Genomic DNA, 21785 nt, shown 5'->3' on the forward strand with positions numbered 1-21785 from the left:
TCCAGATTTGGGGGGGGGGGCAATAGACTGACTCTATAAACCGCTTAGGGTTATAAAGCACTGTAAAATGGTATATAAGACTAAGTGCTATTGCAATAGATGGGGGGAGATGGGGAGGGAGAGGGAGAGGGAGAGAGATGGATAGATAGATATAGATATGGATATGGAGATATATATAGGCCTGAAAAAGCCCTGTGAAGCGGTATATAACTCTAAGGGCTATTGCTATTCTAACCCAGTGCCGTAACCACTACACCCCCCCACCTCCGTCTCTCTTCCCTCCTCACCCCACCCCACCCCACAGTTTCATTTGGAGCCAGCGAAATCTTCCCCCGCTGCTCCGTCGAGGAAGGTTTTGGGGGGCAGCTTTTTTTTAGAGCCAAGGATGGCGAACGGTTTTCAAAACCACCTTCGAATTTGTCGACTGGAGGGGGAAAAAAACAGGCGACACGACGCCAACTCTGTGCAAATTTCTCTTTTTACTGACGCCCAAACTGCACACAATGGTTGACACACAGGGGGTGGCTCTTCAAACAATTGGGGGGAGGGGGCGGAAAGGGAAAAAAATGAACTCAAGATTCAACAGCCAGTTTTCCTCCTCTTCTTTCTTCTTTCCTTCTTTCTTTCTTTCTTCCCTTTTAAACTGGCGAAGCTGTGAATGGAGGCAGACAAAAAAAAAACCCTCTGAAAATCTCTCTCTTTTTTGTAATTTTTAAAGCAAAGTGACTTTTTTTTCCTCTTTTCCTTTTTTTTTTCTGGTTAAAAAGTGTTTTCCCCCTCCCTGGCCTGGTCAGATTTATTCTTCTGTTTTCTTCTTCCTTCCTTCCTTCCTTTCTCTTCCTTTCTTTCTTTCTTTCCTTTTCCTTTTCTTTTTTTTTTAACATTTTAGAACTTCAAAAGCAGCAAAGAGGGTTATATCGGTGAAGTTTGGGTCTCTTCAAGTGCAGGATGAGGTAACTTGGGTTGGAGGCACATTCTGGACACCTGCAAAGAGAGGAAGGGGAGATTCAAACGGACGCCGCTTTGAGGCTTGCAGGGAGCAGAAGGAAGAAAACACCTCCCCCCCCCACTCCCCCGAGGAAACCTTGAAGACTGAGGCAGGGGGAGGCTGTGCAAACTTAAATCTGGACACCGATAAAAAGAGACTGTTTGCTAGGAATTGGATTGAGGGTCCTTGAGCTGGGCTGTTTTCCTGCAGCAGTGATGTTGTAACTAGTTTGGGTAACTAGTTTCCATTTGCAAGAAAGCAGAGCCCAGCTCAGAGAGCAGCAGAAATGGCGTAGGGTCTCCTGCTTGGGTGGGTGGGTGGGGTTGGACTAGATGACCCTACAAGGTCCCTTCCAACTCTGTTATTCTGTTCTTCCTTCCTTTTTCCTTTCTTCTTTTCTCTCCCTTCCTTCCTCTCTTTCTTTCTCTTTCTTTCTTTCTTTTTTCTCTCTCCCCCTTCCTTTCTTTCTTTCCTTCCTGTAGGGTCTCCTGCTTGGGCAGGGGGAGTTGGACTAGATGACTTACAAGGTCCCTTCCAACTCTGTTAAGCTGTAAGCATGCCAAGGACCTCTTTAAATCTGAATTTTCAGCTGAAGGAACAAAACCTTCCCTTGGCTAAAAATAATAATAATAATAATAATAAAAAATGGCCAAGCCAGACAGGTTAGGAAATACAACTTCTTAACAGCTTCTGATGCGTTTGCAGGCAGTCGGGATATCTGAGAAAAAGCTATATATATATATAAACAAATCTCGGTGCATTTGAGAGGTACCTAGACAAGGAAGCTCTTGGGAGGAAGAGGGAGAAATGTGCACAAACGTCAGTTTGCAAAACTTTTCCGTTTGCGTCAGGCAGCTTTCAACCCCCCCACCCCCCCCACCCCAGTTTATCAACAATGTAAAGTAAAAACTAAACGACACGTGTCTAAGGTTAAACTCGATGCTCCGAGGGGTCAAAGCCGCTTGCAAAATTCATCCGTCTTCATTTTCTAACAAACCAAGTTGGAACCCACCAACCAAACGCTACAAAGAAATCTTCCCTTACCAGATCACAGCTCTTGGCATCCCCTCGGTGTGTGCAGGCTCTTCATGCCAGTAAAGCAGGGGCAAGCTCTCCCCCAGGCTCAGGTGTTGAAATCTGGATTTTAAAAAAAAATTATTTTTAATTAAAAAAAAAGAAAAAAGGCAAACGAGTTGTAAAATCTGCCCCCTGGGGGGGACTTGGAAAGGTGGCTGCTGCTGCAGAGGTGGCTCAAGAGTGACCCCCGGTGGCCCGCAAAGGCATTGCGGGGGCCATTCCCAAGCCCATGCATCCTTGGGGAGAAGCTGGGTGGGGACTTAACCAGGGGTCTCCAAGGCCTCCCCCTCCCCTTTGGCTTACATCCACAAGCTGTTGCTGGATTTCCGGCAGTGGCTGGGTGGGACTTTCCTGGGCTGGAGAAGCTGGCTTGCTGGCTTCGACCACCGGTTCTTGGGTCATCGCAGGAGTGCTGGCAGCTGGGGTGTCCCCCCCGGCAGCTGTGGAGCTGGGGGCCGGCTGCTCCTTAGCATTGGTGGTCGCCTAGGGCAGAAAGAGGGGGCACGGGGTCAGATTGCATGGGGAGGGGAGGCTTGGAGAAACCAGCACAGAACACGATCCGGTCAGTTTCTGGCACCTCTACATTTCCTCCCCCCCCCCCCCTTTCATCCCTCTTTCTTTGTCGAATGAGCTGATATCTAAGATGTTAAAAGCTTTATTTCGGCAGCAATGGAAAGTTTCGGAAAAAGGAAAAAAAAAAGGCTTAGGAGACACAATTAATTAGCAGGAGGAAAATTGCAAAGACAAAACGAAGGGGAACGGAGGGGTTGCGTGCCCCCGTCTTCCCAAATTCCAAACGGACGTAACAGTTCGCTGGGACTGCCGTCACTAAGTAGCACAGTCCCATTCCCCTCCCTCCCCCCGCCCCCCAATGTACAAAGCTGTTTAACGACAGCTGCCGGTCCCAATTGGCGTCGTTAAACAAGGATCAAAAACCCCTTCCTTTCCATCCGTCCTTCATCGATTCTCCAAGAAGGTAAAGCGGGGATCTTTAAGATACCCCTAATATTTGGGGGTGGGGGTTCCAGAAAAATAGCGTTCTGTAAAAATAGCGAAGATTGCCGCTTTGCGAACTTCACTTGAAGTCAGAAAACAGAAAAAAAGATTCTAAATAAAAAAAATCAACTGGAATTGGTCAAGGATTTAGTTTGCAATTCCGCTTCCTCCTGCATCCCCCCATCATCCCCTGCACACACACCCCAATTCCCCCCCCCTCACCTCAGTCGCTGTCTGGCGAGCCGAAGCCGTCTGCTGGCGTCGGCGTTGGAAGTAGGGCCGGTTGCGCTGCCGTTGAGGCTCCGGACGGATCCCGTCCGCTGGCGCTTGGGCTGCTTTCGTCTCGCCATCGCCTCCCTCTGTGGTGGGCTGCTGCGGAGGACGGGGGCGAAAAGGTCTGGGCAGGAGAGAGAGAGGGGGTGGGTGGGTGGGTGGGTGGGTGAATTGACTCGCCTTGGACGAAGAGACGGCTCCCCCAAAGAACTGGAGGTGCCCCGGAGCAGAACAACAGAGTTGGAACTTGGAAGGGACCTTAGAGGTCTTCTAGTCCAGCCCACCTGCTCAAGCTGGAAGACCCTGTACCATTTCAGGCAGTTTCTTGTTAAAAACCTCCAGGGATGCAGCACCTACAACTTCTGGTGGCAGGCTGTTCTCCTGGCTAATTGTCCTCCCTGTTAAGAAGTTTCTCCTTAATTCCAGGTCGCTTCTCTCCTTGGTTAGTTTCCATCCATTGCTTCTTGTCCTGCCCTCTGAATAAACTTTCTGCATAGTGTAAGTATATTATTATAATATAATTATACTATGTGGAAAGCTTATTCTATTATATTAGTTCACAATAAGTATATTATACTATAATATACTTGCTATCCTATATTATACTATAATGTTATACTATGCAGAAAGCTTATTATCCTATATTATACTATAATATACTTATTATACTATGCAGAAAGCTTATTCTATTATATTAGTTTACAATAAGTATATTATAGTAAGATATATTTATTAGACCATGTGGAAATATAATGTACTTATAATGTAAAGTATATTATAATAGAATATACTTAGTATAACCTAGTATAATAGAATATGCTTTCTACCCAGCATAGCCATTGGCACCTGCTGCTTGCCAGCTTTGCCAGGGCCCCTGCAGGAATCGCCCACCGCAATTCGACACGCTTGCGAAATAGAACTAGAATTCTTCCTTGGGCCAAGCGTGCTTGGCTACACAAGGAATTTGTCTTCTGCTGCATAAGGTCTCAGTGTGGGTAAGCGCAACCTAGACGTGATAAACCATGATTGTGATCCTAAACTGCAATCATCATCAATCATAAAAGATACGACACTAAATATAATATAAATGCAACGCTAAATAAAGGTAGGCTAGGAAGCACAGGCGTTTATTTAAATAATAATAATAACGAGGGTGTCAGGCGTAATCTAAAAGTTGAGCAGCGTTCCTCATCCTGGACAAGATAAAAAATGGGTGGACTTCAACTCCCAGAACTCCCCAGGCATCAAAATGGTTGACCAAAATCCAGCATGGCTAAGGCAAGGACAAATATGACCACCTTTGTCGCATGTTTTGAGAGGGTAACTAACTTTCTTAATAGACGGTGGGAATGCAGCAGACGTAATATATCTTAATATATTATATCTCAGCCAAGGGGGAAAAAATGACCCACGATGACCAGCTGAAAGGACTAGATGGCAGGACAGTGATATGGCCGACTCTTCGTCCTAGATGGCAGGACAATTCAATGGGGAATCGATACGCCGGGTGGGGGATCCTGGGCGTTGTAGTCCACCCATCGGGGAGTCGCCCAGGTGAAGAAATACCGATTTAGCAAATTTCTTTATGATGGTAGAAGGATTCTGCTGAAAGTCGCTTAATTACAGGGGGGGAAAAAAACCTTCCAAATTCTGTTCCTTGCACAAACCAACATTGGCGAGGCTCTTTCCCCATAGGCTGGGAATCCTGGCTTGTCCAGTCGACCCGCCTGGTCAGCAAGCCAGCCAACTTTTCCTCTCCCTCCCTAAAACCCCGAATAGTGGGTCTCCTCCTGCTAATAATCCTGCCCCCCCAAACTGTGTGTGCCAAGGCCGCCTCGTCTTAACCAGGGGAAGGCCAGCTGGGAACCTGGTTAGCTTTGTCTGCGGGGTGTGTTTGTGTGTTGTGTGTAGAGAAAGACTTGCCTGCGGTATCTGGGACGGAATCGAGGGGCTGGGGCTCTCTCGCCTGCCTGGATCTGCTGAGGCTGGTCTCCTTCAGGTTGGGTAGCATCTTTGGGATCTGTGCTGTCAGAGCCCTGGAAGAGCAGGATGAGGAGGAGTTAGAAGGGACCTCAGAGATAATCTAGTCCACCCCTGCTCAAGCAGGGGACCCTATGCCATTCCAGACAGAATAAGAACAGTTGGAAGGGACCTCCGAGGTCTTCTAGTCCGCCCCCTGCTTAAGCAGTAGACCCTATCCCATTCCAGACAGAATAAGAACAGAATTGGAAAGGGTCTTGGAGGTCTTCTAGTCCAGCCCCTGCATTCAACCCTATCCCATTCCAGATGCGGCCCAGCCGAGAGCAATGTCCAGCCTCTGGCACATCTGGAATTTTGGGAAGGCTGGCAAAGGGGGGGGGAGAGATCTCATCAAAGGGACCCCTCCCCCCAAAGCATCCAGAAGACACAAGCAGAAAGAGAAACAGCCGGCAAAAGGGACAGGAGGGTCCTTTCTTGAGTGCCAAATCTCCCCCCCATCCCCAAAAGTTTCTTCCACCAAGGGTGCAAGACACCCACAAACACCCTTCCCCACCCAGTTTTCCCTGCTGCACCCCCACAAACCAGGGAAACGCACAGCGCCCCAAGCAAAGACCCTGGCACCACCTCTCAATTTTTGCTTTCTCCTGGGGTGTGTGTGTGTGTGTCTAACTTGAGCCTGGCAAGCCCCTTCCCCTTTTTCTGGGGAGGGTGGGGAACAGGGGTGCAGAGGCCTCCTTTGAGGAGGGGTGTGTGTGTCACAACCTCAGACAATCCCAAGTTAATTCTTGGGGGAGCAGAGAATTATCTGGCATAAGAACAGATCATCTTCCTTTGGAGCCCCCGGGGTGATGGAGTCTCAGGGTGGCAGCCGGCACTGTGGCTGCCCCCCCGACTCACTTCCACGGTCTGGGCCTGCTGGGGCTGCTGGGCCTGAGCCCGGGGTCCCCTCACGAATCTCCGGCGGAAGAAAAATGGTGGGGGGCGCCTCCTGCGCGGGCGCTGCTGTACCGCCTCGTCCGCTCTCTCCCCCTCGCTGACCGTCTCGGCGCCCCCCTCGGGCCGGGCAGCATCTGGGGGCAGCTGGGTCTGCCGGGGACGGGGAATGAACCGGCGAAAGCGACGGCGGTTGGGGGCGTAGCGGCTGCCTTTCACAGGGACCCCGCCGGGGCCGGTGACGTTGGCTGCTTCGGCCCCCTGCGGAAGACAACAAGAGGGGAAGGTCAGGTTCTCGGGTGGGGTGGAGTGGGGTGGGGGACCCCGATTCGACTCTGGGTGGACGCCAAGCAATGCCACCGTACCTTCTCGCCTTCCACCACATCAAACTCCACCGTTTCTCCATCTCCAACACTCCGCAGGAATTTACGAGGATTGTTTCTCTTGATGGCCGTCTAGGGAAAAAAGCCGAGAGAAAAAAAAAAAGCAAAAACAGAGTGAGCTTTGGGGCAGAAATATGGAAGGGGGCCCAGACTTTTGGGGCATGGGCATCTAGGTGCCCAGCCTTGGCAACTTGTGGACTTCAATTCCCAGAATTCCCCATGGCAGCCGTTGAGATAGGACAATTTTAATAGATAGGGGGAATGCGGTAGACGTAATATACCTTGATTTCAGCAAAGTGGGAGGAAAACATAACTCAAAGGCGAGGTAAATTAATAAAATATTTAAAGATAGATTAGATGACATGACTATTAAATGACCAGAACAACAACAGAAGAACGGAGTTGGAAGGGACCTCAGAGGTCTTCTAGTCCAACCCCTGGAGCTATCAATGGCAAGAGATGCTGGGTGGGTGGGACTTTTTTTGCACAACCAAGTTATCAAGGAACCTCTTGGGCAGGGATCTCAAAACTTGGCCACTTTATAAGACCTGTGGACTTCAACCCCCAGAATCCCCCTGCCATCTCTTCTCCCCCCGCTTTGCCAAAGTCAAGTTATATTACGTTCACCTCATACCCACCGTCTATTAAGAAAGTTACCCTACGTGGCTGGCTGGGGAATTCTGGGAGTTGAAGTCCACCAGTCTTAAATTGGGCCAAAGTTGGAGACCCCTGATTTACAACTGGTGGACTTCAACTCCCAGAATTCCCCAGCCAGCTTTTCCCCCCCTCTTTGCTGAAGTCAAGATGTATTACGCTTCCTGCATACCCACCGTCCATTAAGAAAGTTACCCTATCGGGGGAAAAAACCCATGATAAAAGGAGTTTAGCCACATTTCTTCTTGTCCACCAGCCACACTTGCTGAGAAATTCTGGGAGTTGAAGTCCACAGCTCTTCTTGGACCCCCAAGATTTACCCTGTTTTGAAGCCAAAACTACCCCAAAAACTTGGTACCCATTCTTCCGGTATTTATCTAACCAATTAATTAAACCAAGCAATTGTGAGCAGGGTTACACTTCCAACCTGGCAAAGCGATTAAACACAAATTATCGTGACGAATAAAATAATAACTTCGGATTTGCTCGCAGGAATCAAACAGTTGAAGCACCCGGGTGAAATAAACAAGACAGCAGCCGAGAGGATTAGTTCAGAGCGCAGCTAAATTAGCCAACTGCACAAGGAAAGTCCTTTTCAAAGCTTTTTTGTGTGTGTGCAAAGCTGGCAATTAGGAATGGGGCGAGCCAGCGTGAAGGACAGATGTGTATAATTAAAGGAGGGAGTTCGTTAACTATCCTGGGGGAGAGAAGGCTATCGGGGACTCCCGGGGGGGGGGGACAGCTAAATTGCGCCGAATGGGTGTCGCTGCCTGAAAGGAGAGACGTAGGGGATGGTTTGCGGGGATCGCTCAGAGAGAGCCCACCCCTTGCGAAATTGTCATAAATTCAATTTTACGCCCTCCGATCCTCGCTTTGAAAACTTTCGCTGGGCTTTTGCGTTGAAAAAAAATGGTAGCCAAAAAAAAAAAGAAAAAAAAGAAGCAAGATTAATTGGTCGGATGTCAAAATGGATTCATCTCTCAATGGGGGTGGCCTGATTTTTGCATATACCAAGTGGGCGTATGGGATCCAAATAATAGGTCTTCAATCTTTAGGAGCTTTTAAGATCTGTGGACTTCAACTCCCAGAATTCCCTAGCCAGCATGGCTGGCTAGGGAATTCTGGGAGTAGAAGCCCACCAGTCTTAAAAAGTTTCCAAGATTGGATAGCCCCCCCAAATCTAAAGGAAAATTTACTGTTTATCTAGCAAGAATCAGCCGCTGTTGCTAGAAATTCCCCCAAAGTTTTAACACCAACAATTTTCTCACAATTTCAACAAAGCGATGCTTCCTTGCCGACTCAAACTTTACTACAAGGAGCAAGGAAAGCCAAGGTGAAGAATGAAGGCAGCAATTACGGGGCGAGGAGGAAATTAAAAGGGAACTTCACTTACAGACGACGCTTAGTTCTTACCTGGTGCACAAACACATCCTCTTTGGTATCATTCCTGCAAGAATGGGAGCAAGATTAAGGAAAGGAAATTAAATCAATAAATCTAAATATAAACCTTGAAATCCTTATCAACCACGGTTTGTGGCAAATCAGGGTTAAAATGACGAAGGAAATTGAGAGCTTTAAGGAGCCCCCATTCTCCAAATTCCAGTGCTTGGCTGAAGCATTAAAAACAAACCTCAGGAACTTGGTTTGGGTTCGTGACTAACATCCCAAAAATATGTCAGTTTGAACGGAAGTGTATCAGGCCAACTAATTAAGAGAATGAAGGTCACTGATAAACTGGGTTTATCTCTCTTTTCAAAGAGGACGGACATCCAATTAGCCTTTGTCCCCAAACTGATTATAAACTTTTTTTTGCAACTCCGGCACGGAAGAGCCCAGTGGGAAGTTTTAAACCTTCAAAGCCACACACACACACACACAAGGGAGGAAAGTCCCTGTATTTCCGGTGGAGTTTATTTCAGCAAGGAATCTCAAATAAAAGACACCGGCTGACAGAGAGATACGGAGAATATTTGTAGCTCAGGGGTCCTGGGTGCTCTCTGAGCTGGGTGGTTTCTCTGGCAGACGTTTCGTGACCCAGCTAGGGAACGTCATCAGTGCTGAAAGGGATTGTATATAAAAAGTGGGAAACCCCATTCCCTTCTGGCACTGATGCTGTTCCCTAGTTGGATCATGAAACGTCTGCAAGAAAATCACCCCGCACCAAGGACCCCCGCAGTCCTCCTGTTCCTCCTCCCTTCTAGCACTGATGTTGTTCCCTAGATGGGTCATGAGACGTCTGCAAGACAATCACCCCGCACCAAAGACTCCCAGTCCTCCTCCTCCTCCCTTCTAGCACTGATGATGTTCCCTAGTTGGGTCATGAGACGTCTGCAAAATAACCACCCAGCTCAGAGAGCACCAAGGAGCCCACAAAAAGAGACAACCTCTGGGTGACTTTGCTGGAAAAGCCCCAAATGCCACGACATCTGGGCCCATGGGGCACTCGGCTGGCATCACACATCCCCTGAGCAGGCAGAGCGCCCAAGGGGCATCTGGGTACAAGGACAGACCCGCCAGATAAGGCTACTGCAGCTATTCCAACTTGGCTGGGGCTAGTTGTTTGCTCAAGCCACTCAGACAAACATTCGTCTCTCAACGAGGCAGCCCAGTTTGAAAAAATAAAATAAAATAAAACCACCACACCAACAGAAAATAACGATAGCGGGTCATCTGACCGGCCACCAAGATTTGCCAGGTAATCTTTGGTCTTTTGACTCGGTTTCTTTTTCTCTCTCTCTCTCCAAGAGAAGGAAGTTGGTACAGAGCTTCAGAAAACTAGCTAAGGGTTCCAGTCAAGCCACCTTTGGGAGTTAATTTAGGGCTTGGCCACGAAGTGACCACCATAGCGGGTAGAAAGGCCAATACCCCAGGCAGGGAATGAAGACCACCAGTCTGTTACAAAGCACAACTTCAACGGAAAGGAATCTTAATCCAACGGTTGAAGTCAACAGCAAAACAGGGCCAACAATTAATTGGCTTAATTATCCAGGATTAAACCAATTTGAGGGTTGTTGGGTTGTTTTTGTTTTTTTTACTTTTCACCTCCCCATAGCAAAAGTTCTCCTTGAATTGAAACCTAGCTAATAATGTCCATCCAATATATATGGATATATCCATCTATCTATCCATCCATCCATCCACCTATCTTTTCTATCCATCTATCTATCCATCATCTTTTACCTATCTAACATCTATGTCTGTCTGTGTGTCTGTCTATCTTTTCTCTCTCTCTCTATCATCTCTCTTTTATCTATCATCTAACTTACCTAACTTTTATCTATCTAACATGTATGTTTGTTTGTTTGTGTCTGTCTGTCTGGAGTTAAAAGGTTTGCACCTTTGGAGAAGCTGAAATGGGTTTGTTTACCTGTTTATAAATCCGTAGCCATTCCGGACGTTGAACCATTTCACCGTGCCTTGCACCTGGGTGGCTGGAAGCCAGGGGGGGGGGGAATGGGGGGTTGGGGGAGAAAAAAAGATGACTGGTGACACTGACAGAGGGAACTTTCTAGGCCCCTTCTCCTTCTCCAGGAAGAGCTGCTGCTTCCCTCCCCTTCCCCCCCCCCCCCCATCAGCTGGAACCCATCATCCTGGTCAAGGACGGGTTGACATCCTGGACACTTTGAAGGTGGGGCCTCCAGTCGGGAGAAGCCAAGTCCCACCTGACATCCACTCATTATGGACGCCCCCCCCCCAGACTGAGTCCCCCCCCAAAGCGAGGTAAACGGGGCAATTCGGGGAAAGCGCCCGGCTCCGCGGAGCTTCAGTTTCCAGCGGGGGTGGGGGTCCTTCTGGAGGGGGCTGCTGGCCCAAGTGGGACCCCCTTCTCTCCCCCAAAAGCAGAACCCCCCCTACCCCACGGAGTCTTCCTCTCCGCCAGCGTGCGCTGCAGAAGGGACGCCCTCTCCCCTCCCCTCCCCGGTGGGTGAAAGCACTCGCGGTTGGCCCGGGACCCATCATGCCTAGCCGGCGAGTCCCGAAATCAGCGGAGTTCTCACCCCCTGGCCTTGAGAAAGTCCACCTCTCTGGGGATGGGAATTGTAGTCCCTCCAGTCGGGAAAAGCCCCGGAGAAACCCATCGTGCGCAGCCACGGAGTCCCGAAGACAGCGGCGGTCCCCGGCTGCCATAAAGCCCACCTCTCCAGCGAGGCTGGGGATGGGAATTGTAGTCCCGCGTCCCGCCCGTCCCCCACCGGTTGGGAAAAGCCCATTGTGCCCAGCCGCGGTGCCCGCCGGCCGCCAGAAAGCCCACCTCCCGCGATTCTGGATGATGGGACTTGTAGTGCTGCGCCAGCGGCAGCCTACGTAAGGGTCCGCCACCCCCTCCAGTCCGGAAAAGCCACCGCGACCCATCACGCCCAGCCACGGCGCCCCGAAGATAGTGGAGTTCCCTGGCTGCCCTAAAGCCCACCTCTCCTACGAGCCTGGGGATGGGAATTGTAGTCCCGCGCCGCCGCCGCCCTCCGCCTTCTCCTCCGGAAAAGCCCCGAGAAGCCCAGCCGCGGCGTCCCCCGGCCGCCAGAAAGCCCATCTTCCGCAACTCTGGATGATGGGACCTGTAATCCGCGGCTCCCTCCCCCCTCCACACATTGAAGTTGGGGCGGGGGGGGGGGCGGAGAAACCCATCCTGCCCAGCCCCCTCCCACGACTCTGGATAATGGAACCTGTAGCCCCACTCTCCCACCCACACTCGAGTCGAGGAAAACTGGAGAAACCCATCCTCCCCGGCCGCCAGAAAGCCCACCTCTGGATGATGGAACCTGTAGCCCCGCTGCTTCCCCCCTTGAAGTCGGGGGGGGGGGGGAAACCAGGAGAAACTCAGTCCAGCCGCTTCCCACGACTCGATGATGGAAACTGTAGTCCCCCTTTCCCCCCTCCCCCACACTCTCTCGTCGGGGGGGGGGAACACCGTAGAAACCCACCCTACCCTGCCCTGCCTCCAGAAAGCCCACCTCCCGCGACTCTGGATAATGGAACCTGTAGTCCCGCTCTCCCACCCCACACTCGAGTCGAGGAAAACTGGAGAAACCCATCCCCCCCCCCCCCCCCGCCGCCAGAAAGCCCATTTCTGGACTTCCCACGATTCTGGCTGATGGAAACTGTAGTCCCCCTTGACCCCTCCCCACATACTCTTTCTCAAGGGGTGGGTGGGGGTGGGAAACCCCGGAGAAACCCCTCCTGCGCAGCCGCCTCCCACGACTCCGGATGATGGAACCTGTAGTCACCCTTCCCCCCTCCCCCCACACTCTAAAAGTTGGGGGGAACCCCGGAGGAACCCATTCTGTCCGACTCCGGACGATGGAATCTGCAGCCGCGCTCCTTCCCCCCCACACCCACTTAGTCGAGGAAAACCCATCCTCCCCGGCCGCTCAAAAGCCCACCTCTGGATGATGGAACCTGTGGTCCCCCCTCCCCTCCCCCACATACACTTTCTCAAGCCATGGGGGAAAAAAGACCCGGACGAAGCGCACCCTGCCCTACGACTCCGGATGATGGGCCTTGTAGTGGCTGGCCGGCGTCGTCCGCCCACGCGAGGGTCTCTCTCTCTCTTTGCCCCCCTCCCCCCGCCGGCAACGGCTCCTCCCGCGGCCCCGCCCCCTCACCTAGGACGCGCTTGGCCGCCTGGCTGCGAGCCCCCAGGCCCCCCGCGGGCGCCGCCGGCTTGGCCACGCCGGCCGCCGGTTCCCCCGCGGGAATCTCCCCGCCGGCGGGCAGAGCTCCGCCGCTCTCCGCTTCGCTCAGCATCCCCGCTCCGGTGCTGCCGCCGCCCGTTGGTGAAGCCGCCTCCGCTGCCGCCGCCTCCTCGTCCTCCGCCGCCGCCTCCGCTGCTGCTCCGGCCGCCCAAGCCGCGCCTCGTGCCCGGGGACACACCCTCGCTCCTCGCGGCGCCCACGCCCAATCAGCAACGGCCGCTCGGACCGGCCCCTCGCCCACGCGCCCTCCCGCCAATCAGCGCCCGCCGCCGGCTACCGGCCGCTACCTTGGCTTTTATGCCCCGCCCGGACACGCCCACCCGCGCCCCCATTGGCCCGCCCGGCAGGCCCAGGTGTGGGGGTGTGGGAGGGGGGGACTCACTCCGGCCACGTGGGGACTCGAACGCTCGCTCGCTCGCAGCTGCCTCTCGTCCCAAGCCTTGGGGGGCTCTTCTTGCAGACGTCTCATGAGCCAGCAAGGGAACAGCATCAGCGTAAGAAGGGAGCGGGGTTGGGAGGAGGAGGAGGAAGGAGAATTGTGGGGTCCTTGGGGGTCTCTCAGCTTGGGGGTCTTCTTGCAGACGTCTCATGAGCCAGCTAGGGAACAGCATCAGCGTGAGAAGGGAGCAGGGTTGGGAGGAGGAGGAGGAGGACTGTGGGGTCCTTGGTGTTCTTTGAGCTGTGTGGTTTTCTTGCAGACGTTTCATGACCCACCTGGATAACATCATCAGTGCTAGAAGGGACTGGAGGAGGAGGAGGACTGTGGGGTCCCTGGGTGATTTCTGAGCTAGGGTGGGGGGGTCTTCTGGCAGACGTTTCATGACCCAAAGAGGAAGATTTTGGGGGATCCCTGGTGCCCTCTGAGCTGGGTGGTTTTGTTGCGGACGTTTCATGACCCAACTAGGGAACAACATCCGGGCAGAAACCTCCTCGTCGATCAGGCTACAGTTTTCGCCGCGGGTGCAGGATCCGCTCTCGCCATCCTACAAGAACCCCCCCTCCCAACTCCGAGGGGGCAACAAGGAGCCCCCCGGTTCAAACCCGCGCTTAGTACTCCCTACTAAGGCTTTGCATGCCTTTTCCTTCTGGTTGCGGGCCTTTACGCGCACTTTCCTCGCGGTTGCATCTATTCACGTGCATTGGCGTGGCCGCGTCCGGTCCCTTCCACCACCACCCCCGCGGGCGTGGGTGGGCTCGATCAGATGGGATCGCGGGGCGCTGTTTCCAAAGTTGGCGACGGCCGGGGCGTGGGTGGGTGGAGCTGGTGGGGCTCCCAGCGCTGCGCGGATCCGTCCCGCTTGGGGATTGGGGACCGGAGGATGGCGGCGGCGGCGCCGAAACCTGGGCTGACGGGGTGTCCCGTCGATGCGTCTCGCGTGGAAATCCCCGATTCTCCGTGGTCTGTCTTTCTTTCTTTCTTTCTTTCTTTCTTTCTTTCTTTCTTTCTTTCTTTCTTTCTTTCTTTCTTTCTTTCTTCTTTCTTTCTTTCTTTCTTTCTTTCCTCTCTTACCGTCCTTTACTTTCTTCTTTTTCTTTCTTTCTCTTTCTTTCCTTTCTTACCATCCCTTCCTTCCTTCCTTCCTTCCTTCCTTCCTTCTTTCTTTCTTTATTCCTTCCTCTCTTACCATCCTTTACTTTCTTTTTCTTTCTTTCTTTCTCTCTTTCTTTCCTTCCTTTCCTCTCTTACCATCCCTCCCTCCCTCCCTTCCTACTTTCTTTCTTTCTTTATCCCTTCCTTCCTCTCTTACCATCCTTTCTTTCCTTCCTTCCTTCCTTCCTTATTTCTTTATTCCTTCCTTCCGCTCTTACATCCTTTCCTTCCTTCCTTCCTTCCTTCTTTCCTTCCTTCTTTCTTTCTTTATTCCTTCCTTCCACTCTTATCATCCTTTCCTTCCTTCCTTCCTTCCTTCCTTCCTTCCTTCCTTCCTTCCTTCCTTCTTTCTTTCTTTATTCCTTCCTTCCACTCTTATCATCCTTTCCTTCCTTCCTTCCTTCCTTCCTTCCTTCCTTCCTTCCTCCTTCCTTCCTTCCTTCCTTCTTTCCTTCCTTCTTTCTTTCTTTATTCCTTCCTTCCACTCTTATCATCCTTTCCTTCCTTCCTTCCTTCCTTCCTTCCTTCCTTCTTTCTTTATTCCTTCCTTCCACTCTTATCATCCTTTCCTTCCTTCCTTCCTTCCTTCCTTCCTTCCTTCCTTCCTTCCTTCCTTCCTTCCTTCCTCCTTCCTTCCTTCCTTCCTTCCTTCCTTCCTTCCTTCCTTCCTTCCTTCCTCTTACCATCCTTTCCTCCTTCCTTCCTTCACTGTCCCTTCCTTCCCTCCCTCCCTTCCTCATCCACCCATCTACCCATTCATTCTTGCACTGTAGCTGAGGACTAGCACCTTGCTGTGACTTTTGACCAACTGACATTTGGGATCCTGATCATCGGTGTTCAGCAGGTCTCCCTGTTGCCTTCCGCTTGGTAGTTCCTACTCATTTGCTCCTCCCTGCCTTGAACAGAGAGCAAACCCTGTGGTAAACAATTGCTCAACACAACCCTTGTGCCCTCTGTGTGTGTTTGTGTCCTCTTGATTACACAGGCAGTCCTCGACCTACGACCTCATTGGAGCCCAGTATTTGTGCCGCTAAACGAGACAGGCGCGAAGTGAATTCTGCATTGACTTTAGTGAAAGGTCGCCAAAGGGGATTATGTGACTCCCCCCAGGGACAGTGCGACCGTCGTAAATGTGAGTCAGTTGCCAAGTGTCCGAATTTTATTCACTGACCACGGGGATGCTGCAACGGTCGTAAGTGTGAAAAACGGTCACAAGTGCCTTTTTTGAGTGCTGTTGCAACTTCAAACAGTCCCTCAACGAACGGATGTAAATCGAGGACGGCCTGGATTGGAAAATAAACTTCATCGGCCCCTGAGATGTAGGGTCCCCTGCTTGAGCAGGGGTGGACTAGAAGACCTCTAAGGTCCCTTCCAACTCTGTTACTCTGTTCTTCTTTCCTTCCTTCCTTCCTTCCTTCCTCTCTCTCTCTTTTTTCTTTCTTCTTTTCTCTCTCTCCCTCCCTTTCTTTCTCTCTCTCTTTCTTCTTTTTTCTCCCTCCCTCCCTTTCTTTTTTTGCTTTTTCTTTCTTTCCTTCTTCTTCTTCTTCTTCTTCTTCTTCTTCTTCTTCTTCTTCTTCTTCTTCTTCTTCTTCTTCTCTCTTTCTCTCTCTCTCTCTCCCTTCCTTCTTTTCTTCCTTGCTTTCTCCCTCCCTCCCTTCCTAAAATGGGCAGCGGGAGGGGGGCTGGACTAGAGAACCTCCAAGGTCCCTTCCAACTCTGTTCATCTCTTCATGAGCCAGTTGCCAAGCATCCCAATTTTGATCCGATGAACACAGGGAGGCTGCAAACGGTCGTAAGTGTGAAAAAGGGGTCATCCGTCCCCTTTTCCGTGCTGCTGTCACTTTGAACCGTCGCTAAACAGACTCCGTTATTCTGCGCGAGACGCCTGCCTTAAATTCTGAATTCCTCTTTTTTTGTCATAAACCTCGGCAACTTTTAAGACTGGCGGACTTCAACTCCCAGCATTCCCCGGAGGCTGAAGGGGATTCTGGGAGTTGAAGTCCGCCCGTCTCCATTCGCCAGGACTGCTGCGGAAGGCGATTTTGCCCTCTGCCATGGGACCCCTGCGGCCGATGCCCGTCCCTTTCTCCTAAATAAAATCTCAATTTCCTCCCCCAGCTGACCACCATACACGAAAGGCCCTTCACTGCAGGAAGTTGGGGAGGAAATTAAAAGAGAGGGAGAAAATAAAATAAGAGATTTAAAATGCATTTCTGGTTTTTGCTTCTTCCTCTTCCTTCCCCCATGGTGCATTTTTAATCTCCTTTGGGCTTATTTCGGGCGAGGTAAAAGTCCAGGAAAGTTGTTTGCCTGGATAACCATTAACCTAAAAAGGTGCGGTGTTCCCGGAGTAGGGGGAAAATAAAATAAAATAAATCGGCCTTGGTTTGACCTGCTGGTCAGTTGGGGACACGAGACTTCCTTAATTCCGGACCTTGGAGTCAAACATAGCTTGTTTTTACCCCATTCACACATTCAACTTGGATTGTTTCATGGGGGGGTGGGGTAACTTTGAAACCCTTAGCTGGGCATTGGAACTCCCTTTAAGTTACCAAATGAGGCTTCCTTCTGACCAACAGGTAATCCTCCACTTACGACGGCGATGGAGCCCAACATTTCTGTCGCTAAATGAGGCAGTTGTTCAGCAAGTGTTGGCCCTGTTTTACAGTCTTCCCTGCCACCGTGGTTTAGGGAGTTGCAGCCGTTATTAAGGGAGGAACAAGAGTTGCGAGGCGGATTTGCCTTCCCACGGTTGTGAATGTTATTAAGTGAGTCGCGTGGTTGTTAAGTGAATCGGACTCACCCCTTGCTGTTCAGAAGGTGGCAAAAGCAGATCACATGGCCCCGGGGACGCTAAGCCACCATGAACATCATTGGAAGCTTTCAAGAAGAGACTGGACACACATTTGTCTCTTGCTTGGGTGGGGGGGTTGGACTAGATGACCTACAAGGTCCCTTCCAACTCTGTTATTCTGTTCTTCCTTCCTTCCTTTCTCTCTCCCCCCTCTCTCTTTCTTTCTTCTTCCCCCTCTCTCCCCCTTCCTTTCTTCCTCTCTCTCTCTCTCTTTCTCTCTCACGCTTCCTTCCTTTCTCTCTCTCTCTTTCTTTCTTCTTCCTCCCTCTCTCCCCCTTCCTCCCTCCCTCTTACTTTCTCTTTCTCTCTTTCTCTTTCTTTTCTCTCCCTCCCTCCCTTTCTTTTTTTTGCTCTTTTTCTTTCTTTCTTTCTTTCTTTCTTTCTTTCTCTATTCCTTCCTTTCTCTCTCTCTCTTTCTTCTTCCTCCCTCTCCCCCTTCCTCCCTCCCTCTTTCTTTCTCCTTCTCTCTTTCTCTCTCTCTTCCTTCCTTCCTGAAATGGGGTAGGGTCTCCTGCTTTTTGGACTAAATGACCTACAAGGTCCCTTCCAACTTTTATTCTGTTCTTCCTTCCTTCCTCCCCCTTCTCTTTCTTCTTCCCCCTCTCTCCCCCTTCCTTCCTTCCTTCCTTCCTTCCTTTCTTTCTCTTTCTCTCTCTCTCTCTTTCTTTCTCTATTCCTTCCTTTCTCTCTCTCTCTTTCTTCTTCCTCCCTCTCCCCCTTCCTCCCTCCCTCTTTCTTTCTCCTTCTCTCTTTCTCTCTCTCTCTCTCTCCTTCCTTCCTCTTTCCTTCCTTCCTTCCTTCCTTCCTTCCCTCCCTCCCTCCCTCCCTCCACCCACCCACCCTCCCTTCCTTCCTTCCTTCCATGGGGTTGGGTCTCCTGCTTGGGCGGTGGTGGGTTGGACTAGATGACCTACAAGATCCCTTCCAACTCTGTTGATCTGTTAATGAGTCAGTTGCCAAGGGTCCCAATTTTGATCAGATGAACATGGGGAGGCTACAAACCGTCCCAAGTGTGAAAAAGGGTCCATAAGTCCCATTTTTTGTGCGGCTGTCACTTTGAACCTTCACTTAACAAACTATTGCTAAATCGAGGACTACCTGTAATTATGCTAAACAGCCTCCCATCTAATGGTCTTCCCTCCAGGGTGGACTTTAGAACCATCATCCACAGCCAGCCAGATTCTATTAACATCATCATCCACAGCCTGGAGTTCTATTAATCTCTATTAACCACGTTAACAGAACTTCCAACCCTCTGGGTGGCTGTGGATTATGGTTCTAAAGTGCCATCTGGCAATTTAATGCTGCTAATGGTGGAGGACAGAGAGCTGGAAGGGACCCTGGAGGTCATCTAGTCCAACCCCCTGCTCAAGCAGGAGACCCCAGGCCATTTTGGGCACACGGCTGTTCTATCTCTTCTTAAAACATTAATTAATAACCATATTACTCTATTATATATTTTATAACTACACTACAAGGCTGGTTTTTTTAAAGAGTCACACGCCTGTCCACTCCTCAACACACCACAACTAGGAGTTCATACGGTGGTGGTAGTAGCCTCGGTGGGACCCCTAGCAAGTCAGGGAAATGTTGGTAACTTTAAGAGTGGCTGTAAATTGCACCCGATAACTGCTGGAAATGTATTTCCCCCCCTGAGTTTTTGGCTTCCATCCCCAGGGGCTTTGATCTCCTCGTAGTAGTAGGCGCTACACAGAGGAAAAGATTGAGAGTAGAGTTGGTGTAGCCAGGAGGAGAAGGCAGGCTCTTGGGTCGCAGATAAATGTCGGTGGTTTTTTTTTTCCTTTTCTTTTACTCCTGGGTTGCTTTGCTGTTCCGTTCTGGAGAGGCTGTGTGTAACGAAGTTGTTTCTGCTACGGTGTGGAGGATTAGCTGTAACAACAGTTTTTGTGCTGGTGCGGTCACGGTTGTGTGAATTGTGTAAATCTGTTCTCGGGTGCATTAAAAGGGTGGGGGGCAGCCAAGACCTGAGAGGGGGATGCAAACCACCCAGTTCAGATGGGAAAGGAAGGAGCCCTCAGTCGTCCTCCTCCTTCTCTTCCTCCTCCTCTTCCTCTTCCTCTCCTCCACTGCTTACTCCTTCTCCTCCATCAAAACACAGACGCCCCTCTCTCCTTCCTTCTAGCACTGAGGATGTTAGCTAGTTGGGTCATGAAATGTCTGCAAGACAACAAGCAAGCTCCAGGACCCTACATCTTCTTCTTCCTTTCTTCTTCTTGTTGTTTTCTTCTTCTGTTCTTTTCTTCTTGTTTTCTTCTTGTTTTCTCCTCCTCCTCCTCCTTTTCTCCTTCTCCTTCTTCTTCTTTTCTTCTCTTTTCTTGTTCTTGTTTTCTTCTTCTCTTCTTTTTCTTCCCTTCTTGTTTTCTTCTTGTTTTCTCCTCCTCCTCCTCCTCCTCCTTTTTCTCCTTCTCCTTGTTTTCTTCTCTTCTTCTTCTCATTTTCTTGTTTTCTCCTCCTTCTTTTCTTCTTCTTGTTTTCTTCTTGTTTTCTTCCCCTCTTCTTCTCCTCTTCGTTTTCTTCTCCTCTTCTTGTTTTCTTCTCATTCTCCTCTTCTTTTCTTCATCTTCTTCTCTTCTTGTTTTATTCTCCTCCTCCTTTTCTTCTTCTCTTCTTGCTTTCTTCTTGTTTTTTCCTCCTCCTCCTTTTCTTCTTGTTGTTTTCTTCTCTTCTTGTTTTCTTCTTCTTCTCCTCTTCTTCTTCTTTTCTTCTTTTCTCCTTTTCCTTCTTCTTGCTGTTGCCATCTTCTCCTTCTTCTTACCCCCACAATATTTTTCTCCAGAGAGTAAGTCATCTCTGTACCAACTTTGGTTGAAATTCTTTGTGGTCTTCCAGAGTTATGCTGCAACATACATACATACATACACACGCACAGCCAACTTGCTAGGCTCCCCAAAATATCTGTGATTGGCGGTTAATACAAGAGGGTCTTTCGTGCCAGGCAAGTTACAACGGCACTGAAAAAAAAAAGAGGACTGTTTTTCACACTTACAACCGTCACAGAATCCCTGTGATCAAAATTCAAGACTCATATTTATGACGGTCACGGCGTCCCGGGGAGGGATTTCCTGCGATCCCCTTTTGCGACCTTCTAGCAAGCAAAGTCAATGGGGAAGCTGAATTCATGCAACGACCGTGTTACTCACTTATTTTATTATTATTTGAAATTTCTTTTCTATGATGCTTTTAGGAGTCGCCAACGTTCCAGTTAGGTGGCAAATATACCTTTTTTTTAAAAAATAAACGAACACCTGCAGGCTGTTTTCTTAACAACGGTGGCCAGAAAGTTTGCAAAACGGGGGCAAAACTCACGTTTAACCACGGTCTCACTTAGCAACGGAAATTTGGGGGTTAATTGGAAGTCGAGCACTGCGTGAAGACAGATGCCAACTAGCTCAGTTTCCATGGCAGGGTGATTTGATTATGGCTTATTCCATTATGCCAATTTTGCTGGCTAACTCCGCACAACATGCAGCGAATGGGGCACAGGCGTTGTTGCCACACGGTGCCCACTTCCAATCTGGATTTTGACTGGTGCCCGTTTACCTGGCAGGCCCTGCTGGCTGGCAGACTCTGCCCCCTGCTGTCCAGAGGGGCAACCTGCAGTCCTGATTTTCCACCTGTACTTTTGACACGCTCCATTGTTGGAAGGGGCAAAAGGGTGGAAATGACGCATGGCCTGTGGCGCCCTCATAGACAGACAGTCCTTGAGTTATGACCACAATTGAGCCCAGATTTTATATCGCTAACTGAAACGTTCGTGAAGTGACTTTGCCCCATTTTACCATTTTTTTTTCTTGCCAAGGTTGTTAAGCGAATCCATGCGTTTGCTAAGTTAGTCACACGGTTGTTAAGCGAATCCTGACTTGGCTGTTCAGAAGGTCTCACGTGACCGCCTGCCCCGGGACTTTGTGACCGTCATAAATATGAGACAGTTGCCAAGTCACCTGAATTTTGATCAGGTGACCATGGGGATGACACAACGGTTGTTAAGTGTGAAAAATGGTCACAAGTCCCGTTTTTCAGTGCTGTTATAACATTGGTCGCTAAAAGAACCGTTGTAAGTCGAGGACTGCCTGTAGAAGCAACATGTTAAGGATGCCAAAGACAAATTTCAGTGATTACATTTCTATCCTTTCTTATAAAGTAACTCAGAGGGTTACTAATTTATTTATTCATTTAGATTTATTTTTATTTATTATAGATAGTCCTCGACTTTACAACAGTCGTTTAGGGACTGTTCAAAGTTACGACGACACTGAAAAAAGTGACTTATGACTGTTCCTCGCATTTATGACAGTTGCAGCCTGCCCAAAAGTCACATGAGCAAAATTTAGCCGCTTGGCAA

General features: G+C 50.1%; 1 protein-coding gene across 1 annotated transcript; it reads right to left on the reverse strand.

Moving 5' to 3' along the window:
* Positions 1 to 460: 460 nt before the first annotated feature.
* On the reverse strand, positions 461 to 13227 carry LOC309400436 (Y-box-binding protein 2-like). The gene is made up of 10 exons (XM_081968927.1): positions 12888 to 13227; positions 10652 to 10715; positions 8698 to 8731; positions 6613 to 6702; positions 6212 to 6508; positions 5258 to 5370; positions 3284 to 3458; positions 2369 to 2548; positions 2033 to 2125; positions 461 to 984 (listed from the first exon to the last, which is right to left on the reverse strand). Exons 1-9 carry the CDS (start codon positions 13027 to 13029, stop codon positions 2075 to 2077), a joined length of 1146 nt encoding a protein of 381 aa, XP_081825053.1. The 5' UTR covers positions 13030 to 13227; the 3' UTR covers positions 461 to 984; positions 2033 to 2074.
* Positions 13228 to 21785: the final 8558 nt, after the last annotated feature.

Source organism: Natrix helvetica (assembly GCF_964273705.1).
Source record: "Natrix helvetica genome assembly, chromosome: W".
Classification (NCBI taxonomy): domain Eukaryota; kingdom Metazoa; phylum Chordata; class Lepidosauria; order Squamata; family Natricidae; genus Natrix; species Natrix helvetica.